This window comes from Sapajus apella, unplaced genomic scaffold (genome assembly GCF_009761245.1).
Source record: "Sapajus apella isolate SASKATOON/1434 unplaced genomic scaffold, GSC_monkey_1.0 scaffold36, whole genome shotgun sequence".
NCBI classification, from domain to species: Eukaryota; Metazoa; Chordata; class Mammalia; order Primates; family Cebidae; genus Sapajus; species Sapajus apella.
The window spans coordinates 15842626-15857245 of record NW_022436976.1 but is presented as its reverse complement, the minus strand read 5'-3'; the positions used below and the strand labels follow the sequence as shown (position 1 = coordinate 15857245).

The 14620-nt window shown below is 37.5% G+C and overlaps 1 protein-coding gene across 18 annotated transcripts in view; it reads left to right on the top strand.

Moving 5' to 3' along the window:
* The window catches only part of SRSF11 (serine and arginine rich splicing factor 11), a 46777-nt gene that overhangs the window by 7019 nt on the left and 25138 nt on the right, over positions 1-14620 (top strand). For 6 of the 18 annotated variants that reach the window (XM_032296619.1, XM_032296617.1, XM_032296615.1 and 3 more), the window contains exon 1: positions 8740-9190. Coding sequence is in view for 9 of the 18 variants with exons in the window: in XM_032296602.1 (XP_032152493.1) it covers positions 8991-9190 (200 nt within the window). In the remaining 9 variants the exon portion in view is untranslated. Of the gene's footprint in view, positions 1-8712; positions 9191-14620 lie in introns of those variants that run through there. The other 12 variants (XM_032296602.1, XM_032296608.1, XM_032296606.1 and 9 more) reach the window with 5 other exon arrangements.

Genomic DNA, 14620 nt, shown 5'->3' with positions numbered 1-14620 from the left:
TTTTTTTTTTTTTTTTTTTTTTTTTTGAGATGGAGTCTCACTCTGTCACCTAAGCTGGAGTGCCGTGACATGATCTTGGCTCCCTGCAACCTCTGCCTCCCGGGTTCAAGCCATTCTCCCGCCTCAGCCTCCCAAGTAACTGAGATTATAGATGCATGCCACCACACCCAGCTAATTTTTGTATTTTTAGTAGAAATGGAGTTTTGCCATGTTAGCTAGGCTGGTCTCAAATTTCCGACCTCATGTGATCCACCCACTTCAGCCTTCCAAAGTGCTGGGATTACAGGCGTGAGCTATTGTGCCTGGCAGTTTTAATTTAATATTAATCAAAGGTATGTGCAGCTGTTTGTGTCTTTTGCAAATAAGAATAATCTTGCTCTGAAAATATACAAAAGTAATTGAAGCTTTCCTAGAATGACTTTTTCATGGATATATTTGTGTCTTATGTGAACAGTAATGTTTAGCCGTCATCTACTTATTCATGCTATTGGTAATATACTGCTTTAGGATCAAAATGATTATAAAAATTTGAAATCTGTTCATGTTAGTGTCATGTTTGCATTGCAGTAGCCTCTACAGGAGAAGGGGCATCTAATAATGGTATAATTCATCTTTACTATAACTTTTTTACAGGGTATTTTCTTATCAATTTAATTTTGACAATAATGCTGTAAGGTAAGACAAGTATTACTGTTGTTAGTCATCAATTGAAAAGATAAGGAAAGCCAAGTATGGCGGCTCATGCCTGTAATCCCAGCACTTTAGGATGCCCTGGTGGGAGTTCAAGACCAGCCTGGGCAACATAGGGAAACCCTGTCTCTACAAAAACTTTAAAATATTAGCTGGGTGTGGTGACATGAGCCTATGGTCCCAGCTTCTGGAGGGGTGGAGGCAAAGGGCTGAGGCAGGCAGATCACTTGAACCCATGAGTTTGAGGCTGCTTTCAACTCTGCACTTCAACCCAGGAGACAGAACAAGATCCTGCCTCAAAAAAAGTATAACAAAAGAAAAGAAGGGCCGAGCACGGTGGCTCACACTTGTAATCCCAGCACTTTGGGAAGCCAAGGCGGGTGGATCATGAGTCCAGGAGTTCAAGACCAGCCTGGCCAACACAGTGAAACCCTGTCTCTACTAAAAATACAAAAATTAGCTGGTCATGGTGACTGGTGCCCGTAATCCCAGCTACTTGGGTGGCTGAGGCAGGAGAATCACTTGAACCTGGGAGGTGGAGGTTGCAGTGAGCCGAGATCGCACCACTGCACTCTAGGCTGGGTGACAGAGCCAGACTCCGTCTCAAAAAAAAAAAAGAAAGAAAAGATGAGAAAATGGAGAGTTGGAAACAGACTTTCCTGTAATGACATGTAACATTTGTTGAGTGCCTGTGGTGTTGGGCACTCTGCTAAGTGCTTTGTGTTTATATTTTTAATCTTAGAAACTTCAAATGGCATCATTATCCCCATTTTTCACATAAGGGACACATTAGCTCATGTGGTTAGTTAGAGGAAGTACTTATTACAGTAAACGAGAACACTCATAGGGGAATAGAATCAGGGAGTAGAATAGAAGCCACCTATGTTTTTACATTCATATAGTTTGAATATTTAACATTAAACTTATTACTGTTTTTAACATTCCACAAAAAACCTATGATAAAATGTGAAGTCTAAATAAGAAACTGTTCTCACTATGTAAACTAACTAGAAGAGTTATATCTTTCATGTGAGTTTAAATTTTTCTGGATTTATTATGACAAGACATAGTAGGAGACAGTACAACGTAGTAAAAACACAGGCTTTGGAGTGAGATGTAGTACCTGGTTGGTTTTTTTTAAAACCCTGCTCTGCTATTACTGGCTTTATATGTTAGACAAATTGCTTAACTTTTCTAAGCCTTAATTTCTTTATTTATAGTCATTATAATAGTAGTTAATTTATTTATTCTAAGCATTTGTATTAGTATTCTCACTTATCCTCACAACAACCCCAATGAGGTGGGCATTATTATTACCCTCTTAGTTTAAATAAGGAAATTGAAACATCAAGTAATGAGCTGAAGTTCAAACAATTATCTTAATTGGTAGAGCCCCTTCAGGTGACTCTAGGGCCTTCATTATTAGTTACTCTAGCACCTTTTAAGTGTTTTGAGGATTGAAGGTCATTTTGAAAGCATTCAATTAATGTAATTCAGTCTTACTAATAAAATGTACTGATTTGAGTACACTCTTTTTTTTCAAGTTTTAAGTTAAGTCTTTTAAAAAAAAATTTCCTTCATGAAGAGAAAGTTAATTTTATCACATGGGGGAGAAAACATAAAAGGTCAAATGGTACAGGTATCTAATTCTTTGATTACAAAAAACTAATATTAAAATGCATTAAACTATTAGAGGTAAAGATACATATACTCTACTGGATATTTTCTTGCATTGAACTTTTTTTTCTTTTTTAAGATTGTGAAGCATTCCCTCCAATGGCTTTTTGTCAGTTGAGACTCCAAAAAATCTTTTATAACATAGAAGATATTATTGAGTAATCAGTGTCTGGAGCTTCCCCAGCCAAATGTTTCTTTTGAGCTGATTAAATAAAAAGCCAAGCAAATCTGTACAAATAAATTGACTCTGTTTTCCAAGCCATATATGTGCACTATAGCTGAGAATACTGTGCATATGGATGCAAGCAACAGTATCTTAATGTTCTACTACTTTTTTCTCTATGTTAATCATAAAACAAAGCTATGAAAAAATCACAGATAGATTTTTGCCTATAATTTCAGAGTGTTCACAGACCCTGCTCTGTCAATTTAAAAACATACATATAAAATCCTTGCTATAAGACAATATATATTAAACGATATTAAAGAAGTTATTTGAAAATAAACTTAGGTAGACTTTTTTCTGTCCTAGTATATGTGTCCATGTGTTCTTTTTTCTGTCAGTCAGTTCCCTAGTGCGAACTCATCCTTATCAGCCCTTCATTTAGATGAAGAAATGGGAACGTGGGATTCACAATTTGATTTTTAAATAGGCACTAATATTTATAAAATTGTATCAATTTGTAGAGTTAGAACTATCTAATTTATACAATTAGAAATAGAAATTAAAATATATCTGCAGATAAGTTTTTTGTTTGTTTGTTTTTTGGTTTGAGACAGAGTCTTGCCCTGTCATCTAGGCTGGAGTGCAGTGGTACAATCTCAGCTCAGTGCAACCTCGCCTCTAGGGTTCAAGCGATTCTCCTGCCTCAGCCTCCCAAATAGTGAGGACTACAGTTGTATGCCATCACGCCCAGCTAATTTTTGTATTTTTAGTAGAGGCGGGGTTTCATCATGTTGGCTGTGCTGGTTTGAACTCCTGGCCTGAAGTGATCTGCGTGCCTCGGCCTCCCAAAGTGTTGGGATTACAGGCTTGAGCCCTCACTCCTGGCCTGCAGACAAGTTTTTTGAAACTTACAGATTTGTAATCAGCAATTTACTTCCTGAGTTTTTCTTATTGCTCTCTATAGCTAAAGGGGAAAAAAATTATAGTCAAATACTTTGAGAGTTTACTCAACCAAATTTCCCTCTAAATGGATACAAATACAGTATCATCATTCATAAAGCCTTTGCTGTACACATACCCTTATATATACTTTAGTGATAAGCCATATGCCTTACAGAGTTGAGCAGATCATATGAGGCATTTGTAAAGTTTCTGGCACATAAGGTGACAGTAGATTTTTGTCTAATGCTGGAGTTGTTCCAGTATATTATTAGGTACCGGAAACAAAAAGACTGATACATTGCCTTCTCTGGCCTCAAAAAATGTATTTGCATGGCATGGAGGAAAGAGCTATTTAACAATTTCGTAAAAGTCCTGTTGCTTGTGCTGATTTGCAAAATTGTGTCAACTGGGAGGACTCCGCTGTCTTTTCCATTAGTGTGAACAAAAGTGGCTAACAAAAACAAAAGTAACTTGATTTATCCAACTGGAAACAGGGCGTCCAGTGGGTAGTGATTATGCATACCTGTGCCTTCTCTCTTTTATATAAAAGACCTTCTATCTAAATACGAAGATATTTTTAGAAGCTTGAGATGGGAAAGAACTAAAGCTTGTTCATTAGGATTAAGATGATTGGTGTTGTTTTAAGGATGTGTATAAAGCCTCATTGTCTAATATTATTTGACATGCTTTCCTGCTAATATCAAGCACCAGTTTAATTTTTTTTTCCAATGTGGCAGGAGTGGTTCCCTACCTGTCCTACCTGTGAATCTTCAAAGTATTATGGGGAACCCATAAGTTATATCCTGTGTTTCAAAAGCCTACAGGAAATCATGTACTTCTCCATAATGTGACTTTATAGGCCAAATGTTAGGTTTAACTTTTTTTCTTTTGAGATAAGGTCTCACCCTGTTACCCAGACATGGAGTAGTGTCACGATCTCAACTCACTGCAGCCTTGACCTTTCAGGCTCAGGTGATCCTCCCCTTTAGCCTCCCAAGTAATTGTGACCACAAGTGCACACCACCACACCCGGATAACTTCTTTGTATTTTTTGTAGAAATGGGGTTTCTCCATGTTCCCCAGGCTGGTCGCAAACAACTGGGCTCAAGCAATCCGCCCATCTCTGCCTCCCAAAGTGCTGGGATTACAGGCATGAGCCATCATAACCAGCTGCATTATCTTATAATGAAACTGATAATAATTATCATTTATATATAACTAAAGGCCTTCCCTTACTTACCTCCAAAGATGAGCTAATTGAACCTTCTCTGTGCATACTTCCTTCACCTCGCTTTCCATATGACAAGATTTCTTTCTATGTCTCTCTCTGAAATATAAACTGGAATGCATTCACTTCACAAAGAGTAGTCTTCTTACTTTTCTTGAAAGATTCAAATTTGTTCTTATCCTTAGGGTCTAATTTGTTATTTCCTCTGTCTGGAATACTCTTCCTCCAGAAATTCAAATGGCCTGCTTCTTCCTTTTAGTAAGGTCTCAGCAGATAACACTTTTTCCGCCATCCTCTGTCCTATTTCATTTCATCACAACACCTTACTCCTTTCATATTTGTGTTTTTTTATTGAAAGTTTACCATACTAGACCTGAAGTTTTATGATAGCAGGGACATTCACTTCATTTTCCCTGCTGTATTTCCAGCAACCAGGAAAATCCTTGGAACACAGTTAGGTACATAATTTTTGAAAAGATTTGTGAGTTTTTTTGACTGTCTCTTAATGATACTGTGGCTATAGCGAATAAAACAGGCATGAATTCTGTCTTGAGATTCTATCTTTTCTATGGCCTTAATTGTGAGCCTAAATAAATCTGAAGTGATTTAAAACTGTCATAGATTGGATATATTTGTTACTTGCTTTAATATATTTGTTATTTGTCTTTAGGTGTATGTCTTATTCCTATGTGAAACAGACATTAACATAATTATCAATCTATTAAACCTACAAGAATCTTCAAAATTATGATTCAACTCTTCATTTGACTGACAAACTGACATAGGTTTTTAGAAATGAAGTGAAATCTTCTAAAATCACATGCTTAATGACAGGGTTGATATTTTAAGCTAGCCTTCTAACTTTAAGTTCAGTGATTTTTTTTTTTTTTTTGGTACCTGCTAAATGATTTGAAAATAAAATATTTTAAAGTCCTCTTTATTTGAATAAACTTTTTTGCCACTTTGTTTCTCTATAGCAAAGTAGCATCTATTTGTTCAGTAAGTTATACATAAATTGGCTTCTGGTGGTTTAAAGGATTTTATCACAACTATCTTTTTCTTTGGTTTGAATTTGTAATTTTAATTATGAAATATGTCAAACATACAGAAAAATGTAGAGTCACATAAAAGATTTCTGTGTACCCATCACAGAGAATTAGTAAGTGTTAACATTTAAGAAAAGAAAAAGGTATGAACCTTCCCCTTCTGTTATTTGTCCTTTTATCATCAAATATTTTAGTATGTGTGGTATATAATAGGCACTCCCAATAAATGTTAAACTATTAAAAATCTGCAACTGGCAGTTACATATGTCTGATTCAAAATGAGTAAATTGCCAGACATTTTTGTATTCACAGATACTAATTTATGAGTGACTTGCAATTAGTCATACAATCAGCCTCCATAACCATGTGTTCCACATACTTGGGTTTAACCAGCCCTATCAAAAATATTCAAAAAAATAAAAAATAGTGACATCAAAAATAATAAAAATGTTTAGAAATACAGTATAACAGCTATTTACAAAGCATTTATATTGTATTTAGTATTAAAAGTTGAGTATCCCTAATCCAAAAAACCAAAATCCAAAATGCGCCAAAATCTGAAACTTTTTGAGCACTGACATGACACAAAATAAATGCTCATTGGAGCATTTCCGATTTAAATGTTAGCATTCGGGATGATAAATCAGTCAAAATGTTAGCATTAGGGATGATAAATCAGTCAATATAATGCAGATATTCCAAAATCTTTTTTAAAAATTCAAAACACTTCTGGTCCCAAGTATGTTGGATAAGGGTTACTCAAGTGTATGAAAGGATGTGCTTATGTTATATGCAAATACAGTCATACCCCTCCTGAGGTAAGAGTTTGTGAGGAATTGATACCAGGACCCCAGAGGATACCAAAATCCACAGATGCTCAAGTTCTTTTTGTAAAATAGTATAGTGTTTGTATATAATCTGTGCACATTCTCCCAAATATTTTAAATTATCTCTATACTAATAATAATACAATGTAAATGCTGTGTAAATAGTTGTTAGACAAGAAATGAAACGTCTGTACACGTTCAAACCATCAATTTTTTCCCGCATATTTTCAATCCCAGGTTGGTTGAATCCACATTCATGGAGCCTATGGATACAGACCAAATGCACTACCACACAACACCATTTTATGTAGGGTATTTGAGCATCCTCTGGTTCTGGTATTTGTGGGAGGGTCCTGGAACCTATCCCTCACAGATACTAAGGGACAACTGTGTGCTTTTCTTTGAAAGACTTGGCTCTAGCTAATGCTATTTGGTTTCTATGAAGGCCATAATTTGTAATTTTGTTGAGGCTCACATTCAGTCAACCCATCTGTTTTCTGTATAAGCACTAGTGAAAGTCACTTAGCCAGTTGACTCTGCATCCAAATACCAATAACCTTGTGCTCTAATCTCTCCCATATTGCATCTTGACTGCATTGTGCCAAGACGTATTCACTAATGTAGATACTTGGTAAGGCTTCAGGTTTTACCTCTCAAAACATTCAAGGTCAAGTAAATTATTTAGCAGCAAACTGTCTTAAATGACATTGTCATTAAGGTATATTTGTGCGTGTATCCAGCACATTTACTGGGCACTGATTTTGTGACAGACATTGTGCCAGGTTCTGGACTGACCCAGGAAGCTCACAACTTTGAGTGATACATGTCAATAATAAATGTATGTATCCTCTGTTATTTAGCAGAAAAGAGGAAGCCCTAACAGCTTGCAGAAGTCATAGCAGTGAGGAAAGGCATGCTCTACAGAAGACGACAGATAAAATGAGGGACGTCATTAATAACTTCTCTTTAGGCACAGAGATACGGGTTTTGCCATGTTTGGAGAACTACAAGTCACTGAATGCAGTTGAGAGAATAGTTCAGATGAGGTTGAAAACTAAGGCAAGCATTTTTTTAATACTCAAAAGCTTCAAAATTATTTTAAGCAAGAATACGTATGTAAAACAAGTTTTTCTTGAGAAATTGCAGTATAGATTTTCTTTAGAAATATATACTTGAAAAAATACATATATACTTGAATATATTTGCTTTAGAAATATAAACTTGAATATATTTTCTTTAGAAATACATACTTGAATATATTTTCTTGAGAAATATGTACCTGAATATATTTAAGTACTGTAAACTGTGCTTCCAAAAAGTCAGCTATTGTGAAATTGATTGGGCGCAGTGGCTCAAGTGCCTGAAATCCCAGCACTTTGGGAGACCAAGGCGGTGGATCACCTGAGGTCAGGAGTTTGAGATCAGCCTGGCCAACATGGTGAAACCTCGTCTCTACTAAAAATGCAAAACTTAGCTGGGTGTGATGGCAGGAGTCTCTAATCCCAGCTACTCACGAGGCTGAGGCAGGAGAATCGCTTGAACACAGGTGGCAGAGGTTGCAGTAAGCCAAGATGGTGTTGCCACTCCACTTCCAGCCTGAGCAACAGGACGACTGTCTCAAAAAAAAAAAAGATCATCTATTGTGAATAAATTTTCAAAGTGCTAGTAAGTGTAACGTTAAAATATCTTTTCTGAAAGTTTGAGTGACAAAGCAAATTGGTTACAGATTTAATGTTACCAAAATTCATGGACATTGAAGATTCGAGGACACTTTATACTGCTGGTGGTGGGGTGGCATGTTAGCTTGGGTGTAAATATTGTTAGTAACTGGATAGATCTGTAGATGATTATCAGTATGTTTGAGTAGTATTTAATAAGAATAGTTGCTAAAGTGACTTTTTTCAGGGGGGGGATGAATGCTTGCTTTAAAAAAAAAGTGTATACTTTTCTTCTCTCTTCCGAAGAAGAAAACAAAAACAAGAGGGACGAAGATGGATAACGCCTTTCTCCCGACCGCGGTGCTTCGCATTTCTCGAGCTGCGGGCGAGGGCTGCTGGGCCTGCGCGGGGTGGAGCCGACGCTGACGCGCCCCTGCGCGGGGTGGAGCCGACGCTGACGCCCCCCGCGCCGCAAGGCATTGTGGGAGCTCGGGCCCGCTAGTGCCGTGGTTGGAGGCGAGGTGGGGCGGCCGTTTGTTTTCTCGTGGTCTGGAACTCGCGCGCTCTCTTCCCCTCCCCCGCGGCGTGCGGCGGGGGGGTAGAAACGGCGGCGGCGGCGACAGCGGCAGCAGTAATAGCAGAGGCTGTAGCATCGGACACCCTCCTCTCCCGCAAACTGGTTCCTCTTCCCCCTTCTTCTCACTGTTTGTTGTGTGTTTGATGTGTTAAAGCAGGAGCGAGAACCCGAGCAGCGCCATGAGCAACACTACCGTCGTCCCTAGCACTGTGGGTCCGGGCCCTAGCGGCGGGCCCGGTGGCGGAGGTGGTGGCGGCGGAGGCGGCGGCACCGAGGTAATCCAGGTGACTAATGTCTCCCCGAGCGCTAGCTCTGAACAGATGCGGACTCTCTTCGGTTTCCTAGGCAAGATCGACGAACTGCGCCTCTTCCCGCCGGAGTGAGTATCGTCCACCATCACTGTTTGTGCTAACGCCGCCTTAGCCTAGGCCTAAACCACACACCATTCCCTTAGGGCCCTGTCGATGCTTCCACGGGCCAGGCTGCTTGAGCGGCTGGTGGCTTACTTAAGACAGTTGTGTTCTAGGCCTACAAAAAATTGCAGCAAGGCAGAGCCGGGGCTTTTTGGGATTAGGAAACGCTGGCTCTTATTCTCGGGAATTTTTTTTTCGCCTTAAAGTGTGCTAACGTGGTCGTTTGGCTTTGGGGACCTAACGCAAAACTAACTTCACTCTGTACTTCGTATATAGGTTAAATCCCTTTTTTTAAAATATCGAGTATTTTTTCGCGTTCTTCAAGAAAGGTAACAATCATTCATGCTTGTGTTAATTTGGTGTTGAACTTTGTAGGTAGTTGTTCGCTTATTGCTTAGTATTGTGGTTCTGGCCCAGCAATGTAATTCAAAGATCATATTCTCTTCTACAGACAATTTAGTGAACCTGATTACTTAATTTTTATAATGTCATAAAATAGGTTATAGCTGAAACCAGAGATTTTCCTTTGTTTGAATAATAAGCAGATTTGTGATATTTCACAGTTGTTGAGAAGGATTTTTATACATGTTGAAATTTGAATTAGTGTGTATGAGTTTTTATCCTTTTGTGTCACTTTTATTTTGAAAGCTATTTCTATCGAAAGAATACTAAGTGGATTAATTGTAAAGAAAAAAATAGTTAAAAGAAGCCATGAAGTAAGATAAGGTATACTATTAAACATTGGGAATAATAATAGTCTTGTGCTTTGTGGAAGGCTTACTGGTGGAAAAGTGACAATTCAAATGTTATTGTCAGTAAACACCGTAATTGAGAATTTTATGATGTCACTTACATGCTTAACAGGAAATTGGAATCCTGTAAGAATCTGCTGTTACGGTACATGTAATAAAGTTTTAATTTTCTGCTCAATAAAATAATTGATAAAAGTTTATCATGAGATATTTGTTAAATATTAGTATATTTCATCACTTTACACTTAAAATGCTTTTGCAAGATTATTGGTGTTTTCAAATTGGTATGTTGCTAATTTTTAGGGAAATGAACATGTGGAGAGAGGATTGATTTATTTTGCGTGAGGTGTTCTGGGAGCAAACTTTTTTTATTCCATTTATTTTGCAGATACTTGTCTTGCTTTGGTAATGAAGGACAAATAGCTTTCATGATATGAACGTATAGAAATAGATGCTATTCAATTTTCTCACGACTGTTTTAAGCTCATAAAATTAATAAACAGTAAAAAAGCAGAAAATAGTGATACAGTGGATGATTGTAATCATTTTATTAGTGGAATATTTGAGATACTCAATTTGTGACAATTCTTTCCAATCCCAAAAGTTAAGAATTTTGTTATAGTTGCTGACTTTTAAATGCTGTTTGTTCTCTGAAGACAGTTTTATGATGCACTTATAAAAAGATAACAGAGATGTAGGCATTATACTGGTTCGTCTTTTACTTAATGCATGACCAGTATCTTAGAGGAAGTTGTGATGGAGTAGAGTCTGGCTTTTTTTTGATAATCAAATGAGTAGTTCCATCATAACCAGAACAGCTAATGTGTGCTTGAGAATTTCTCTCCCAACTATATGATCTGGGTTACTCTGCAGCAAAAGGACTCTCTTCCCTGTACTGAGAGAAAGAGAGATAAATTGACACGTTTTTACTCTGACTACTTCATTTATCTCCCCACATACAAGATCATTTTTTCTTTGAAAATGTACAGAGTTTACAATAAGGTAAATGTTATTGGTGGCATTCTACATTTGATCAGTAATGTAAATGGCTACTTTTATTCACTTGATGTTGCATTTTGTTTCTTTACATGTCAATAAATTACTCTGACCTGTAGAAATGGCATACAACTTCTAGGTAATTTCTATCAACTTAGTAGAGTTTTCAACAATAACTTGCCAGAGAAAATGTGCTGTGGATTACTAGTGGTCCACAAAGGTTCATCATTCCAAAAATATTTACTCTTATAACATTGAGTGGTTCAGATTACATAAAATTCTGTCTGTTGTGAAGAGGTCACCTAATTGTAACTATCATCTACACCGTTGGCCTTCTTCTTCTCTGGGTTCCACATCCATGGATTCAACCAACTGTGAATTGAAAATATAAAGAGAGTGCGTCTGTACTGAACATGTACGGTTTTTTTTCTTGTCATTACCTAAACAGTACTGTATAGCAACTATTTACGTAGTATTTACATTGTATTAGGTATTATAAGTAATCAAGAGATAATTTAAAGTATACAAGAGGATGTGCGCAGGTAATATGCCATCATTTTATTTTTATTTTTCCTCCACCTCTTCCCCCTACCTACGTCATTTTATATAAGGGACTTGAGCATCTGTAGATTTTGTTATCTGCAGGGAGTCCTGGAACTATGGATAATGAGGGAAAACTGTATATGATTTCCTTCAAGAAGGCAGTCATATGCACCTGTAACTCTTTTTCCCCAGACGTATCCGTGACATGCTTAACTACTTTTATTTTCCCAATGTCACCTTAATCAGAGAAACCTTCCCAGACCACCCTATATAAAATAAAGCACCCCTGCTGCTTCTTTATTCTACTTAACACTACTTTTTTTGTGTAGCACCTGTCACCAGTTGACAGGTTAAATTTAACAACTTCTCTCCTGTAGAATATGAGATACTTTAAAATGCGTATGTGACTGAATGTCACCCACACCTACAGAAACTCTTAATTTCAGTTCTGAATGCCTACTTTGGGGAATCATTTCTTGGGTTATGACAGACATGACAACCTGCTCAAGAAGGTTTCCTGCATTGTCATTGTTAAATCCATCTATTCTTTTAAACCAGAATTTCTGGCCTGTAATTTCACTGAGAAACAGAAATACTATCTTTACAATAGGTAATAATCTAATCCTCTCTACAGCCTGACAGCCCTGCAGCTATTTGAAAGCATCTGTCAGAGTACCCTTCATATACTCTTGGTTAAGCTGTTATTTTGATTCTGGTTGTTCCTGAAAAATATATTGGAAATGCAGCATTGCTTAAATGTCTATTGTAAGTTGGTTGCTTTCTAAATTTATCTTAATTCTTACAAACCTAGAAGAAAAATGTTTGTGACCGTGTTTTAAAAGTTCATGAACTGAAATTTACATTGCTTTTTTTTTTTTTTATATGCCCAAGCCATACTGCCAGTGTCAGAACTAGAACTTGAACCCAATGTTGTGACTCAATCAGGAGTTTGTTGATTTAGCCATGCAATTTGTAAGATCTTCACATTTGGTTTTAGTGGAATTGCCCAGTGAAGTGCTTATCAGGTGATGATCCCAGTGAAGCATGTCACAGTTATAGAGTAATTTAAGGCTGTTGTAATACAGAGATAAACTGAAGTTCATTAGTAACTTTTCAGTGACCAAAATGGATACTTTAATGCTCATATAAGTATAAATTTGTATATTAGGTAAGGGAAAGAGTTCAATACAGCTTTAAAGAAAAAAATGGTTTTAATAGATGCAGCATTTCACTGTATGTTTCTTTACATCGTGAGAGAAGGCACGTGAGGTCAACAGTCAAGTTTTCATGGTTAATGTCCTTGTCATATAAACACCTCCCTTTCCGAGGTAATTTTGTTTATGAGCTCAAAATTCTCCACTTTTGAGTGGAAGTTGAAAGGCTGATACCAGTGGCCTAAACCTGGAGTTCTCATGTATTAGTAGGCATAAATACCTTGGAAGAATCTGGGCCTTCGTGTAAAAAGGGTTCTCTCTACAGACTATAGGTGAACAACAGAAATCTCACTTTTCTGTGTATAATCCAGAGGATTCTGAAACAGCCCTCAAATGACATGTAAGAACTGTTGAAACCTATGCCACCACTTTTAGGTGGAGGGCAAAAGTAGCATGCAGGACTCACTTTACCCTATCTTGCTCCCCATTTCTCCCTACTTTATATTAATTCTTAGAGATACAGAGTAAAATACATGTCATATTTGGAAGTAATACTGCCACCAAATTTTAGGGCATGAAAATTAATTTTGGGCATTAGTCCTCTATCGTATTAACATACTGTCTTTTTAAGATAAATTTTATTGGGAGGCCGAGGCAGGTGGATCATGTCAGGTCAGGAGTTCAAGACCAGTCTGACTAATATGGTAAAACCCAGTGTCTACTAAAAATACAAAAATTAGCTGGATATGGTGGCACATGCTTGTAATCCCAGCTACCCAGGAGGCTGAGGCAGGAGAATCACCTCAATCTGGGAGGCAGAGATTGTGGTGAGCCGAGACTGTGCCATTGCACTCCGGCTTGGGCAGCAAGAGTGAAACTCTATCTCAAAAAAAAAAAAAAATTTTTTTTTAAACAAGAAAAAAGTGTAAGAATGTAATGCAGTTGTGGGCCCAAATACCAACAAAAAGAGTAAGTTGTTCTGCACTTATCTAATTAAGGAGGCCATCTGAAGTGCAGAGAGATTAATTATATTTTCCCTTCTGAGTTACTAACTTATTCACAGTATTAAAATTCATATTTAATCTGTACCCTACCATCACTTAACAGGTTTTGATATGGTCAAAACAATTGGAGCATTTGTATGACGTTAATGGATAGGGAAAAAAATATGAGTCACCTTAAGGTTGCCAAGTATAAAGAATACAATTTGAGCACGGGGGCAGTACTTTTTTTCCTAAAGCACTATTCATGGCCGGGCACATGGCTCATGCCTGTAATCCCAGCACTTTGGGAGGCCGAGGCGGGTGGATCAAGAGGTCAAGACCATACTGGTCAACATGGTGAAGCCCCGTCTCTACTAAAAATACAAAAAAATTAGCTGGGCATGGTGGTACACGCTTGTAGTCCCAGATAGGAGGCTGAGGCAGGAGAATTGCTTGAACCCAGGAGGTGGAGGTTGCGGTGAGCCAAGATCGCGCCGTTGCACTCCAGCCTGGGTAACAAGAGCGAAACTCTGTCTCAAAAAAAAAAAAAAGAAAAAGAACTATTCATTAAAAATAATGATGTTTGGGAGTCATTTCTTTTACTATAATAATAAAAAGTGTTAAAGAATTGGTAGAGGTCAGTTTTTAAGAAGTGTTAAGTGCCTGCTGTTTTCTCAAGGCATTGTGTTGGGTGTTAAGAATATAAGATGATAGCATTAAAAGAGCTTTGTAATTTAGTGGTTAAAACCATGGATGTCAGCAAAGAAATGTGAAGTGCCGTAGCTTACTAAACCTGCCGGAGTCCTTGACAGTGATGCACACCTGCAGCCCGATCCATTGGGGAAGCCAGAGTGGGAGACTGGCTTTTTACTTCTCAGGGTGCAACATTGTTAAATTTTATACCAATAGTGTTTCACATCTTAAAACCACTGTATTCTTTAAAAAAACATTGAACAGTGAGCCTCTAT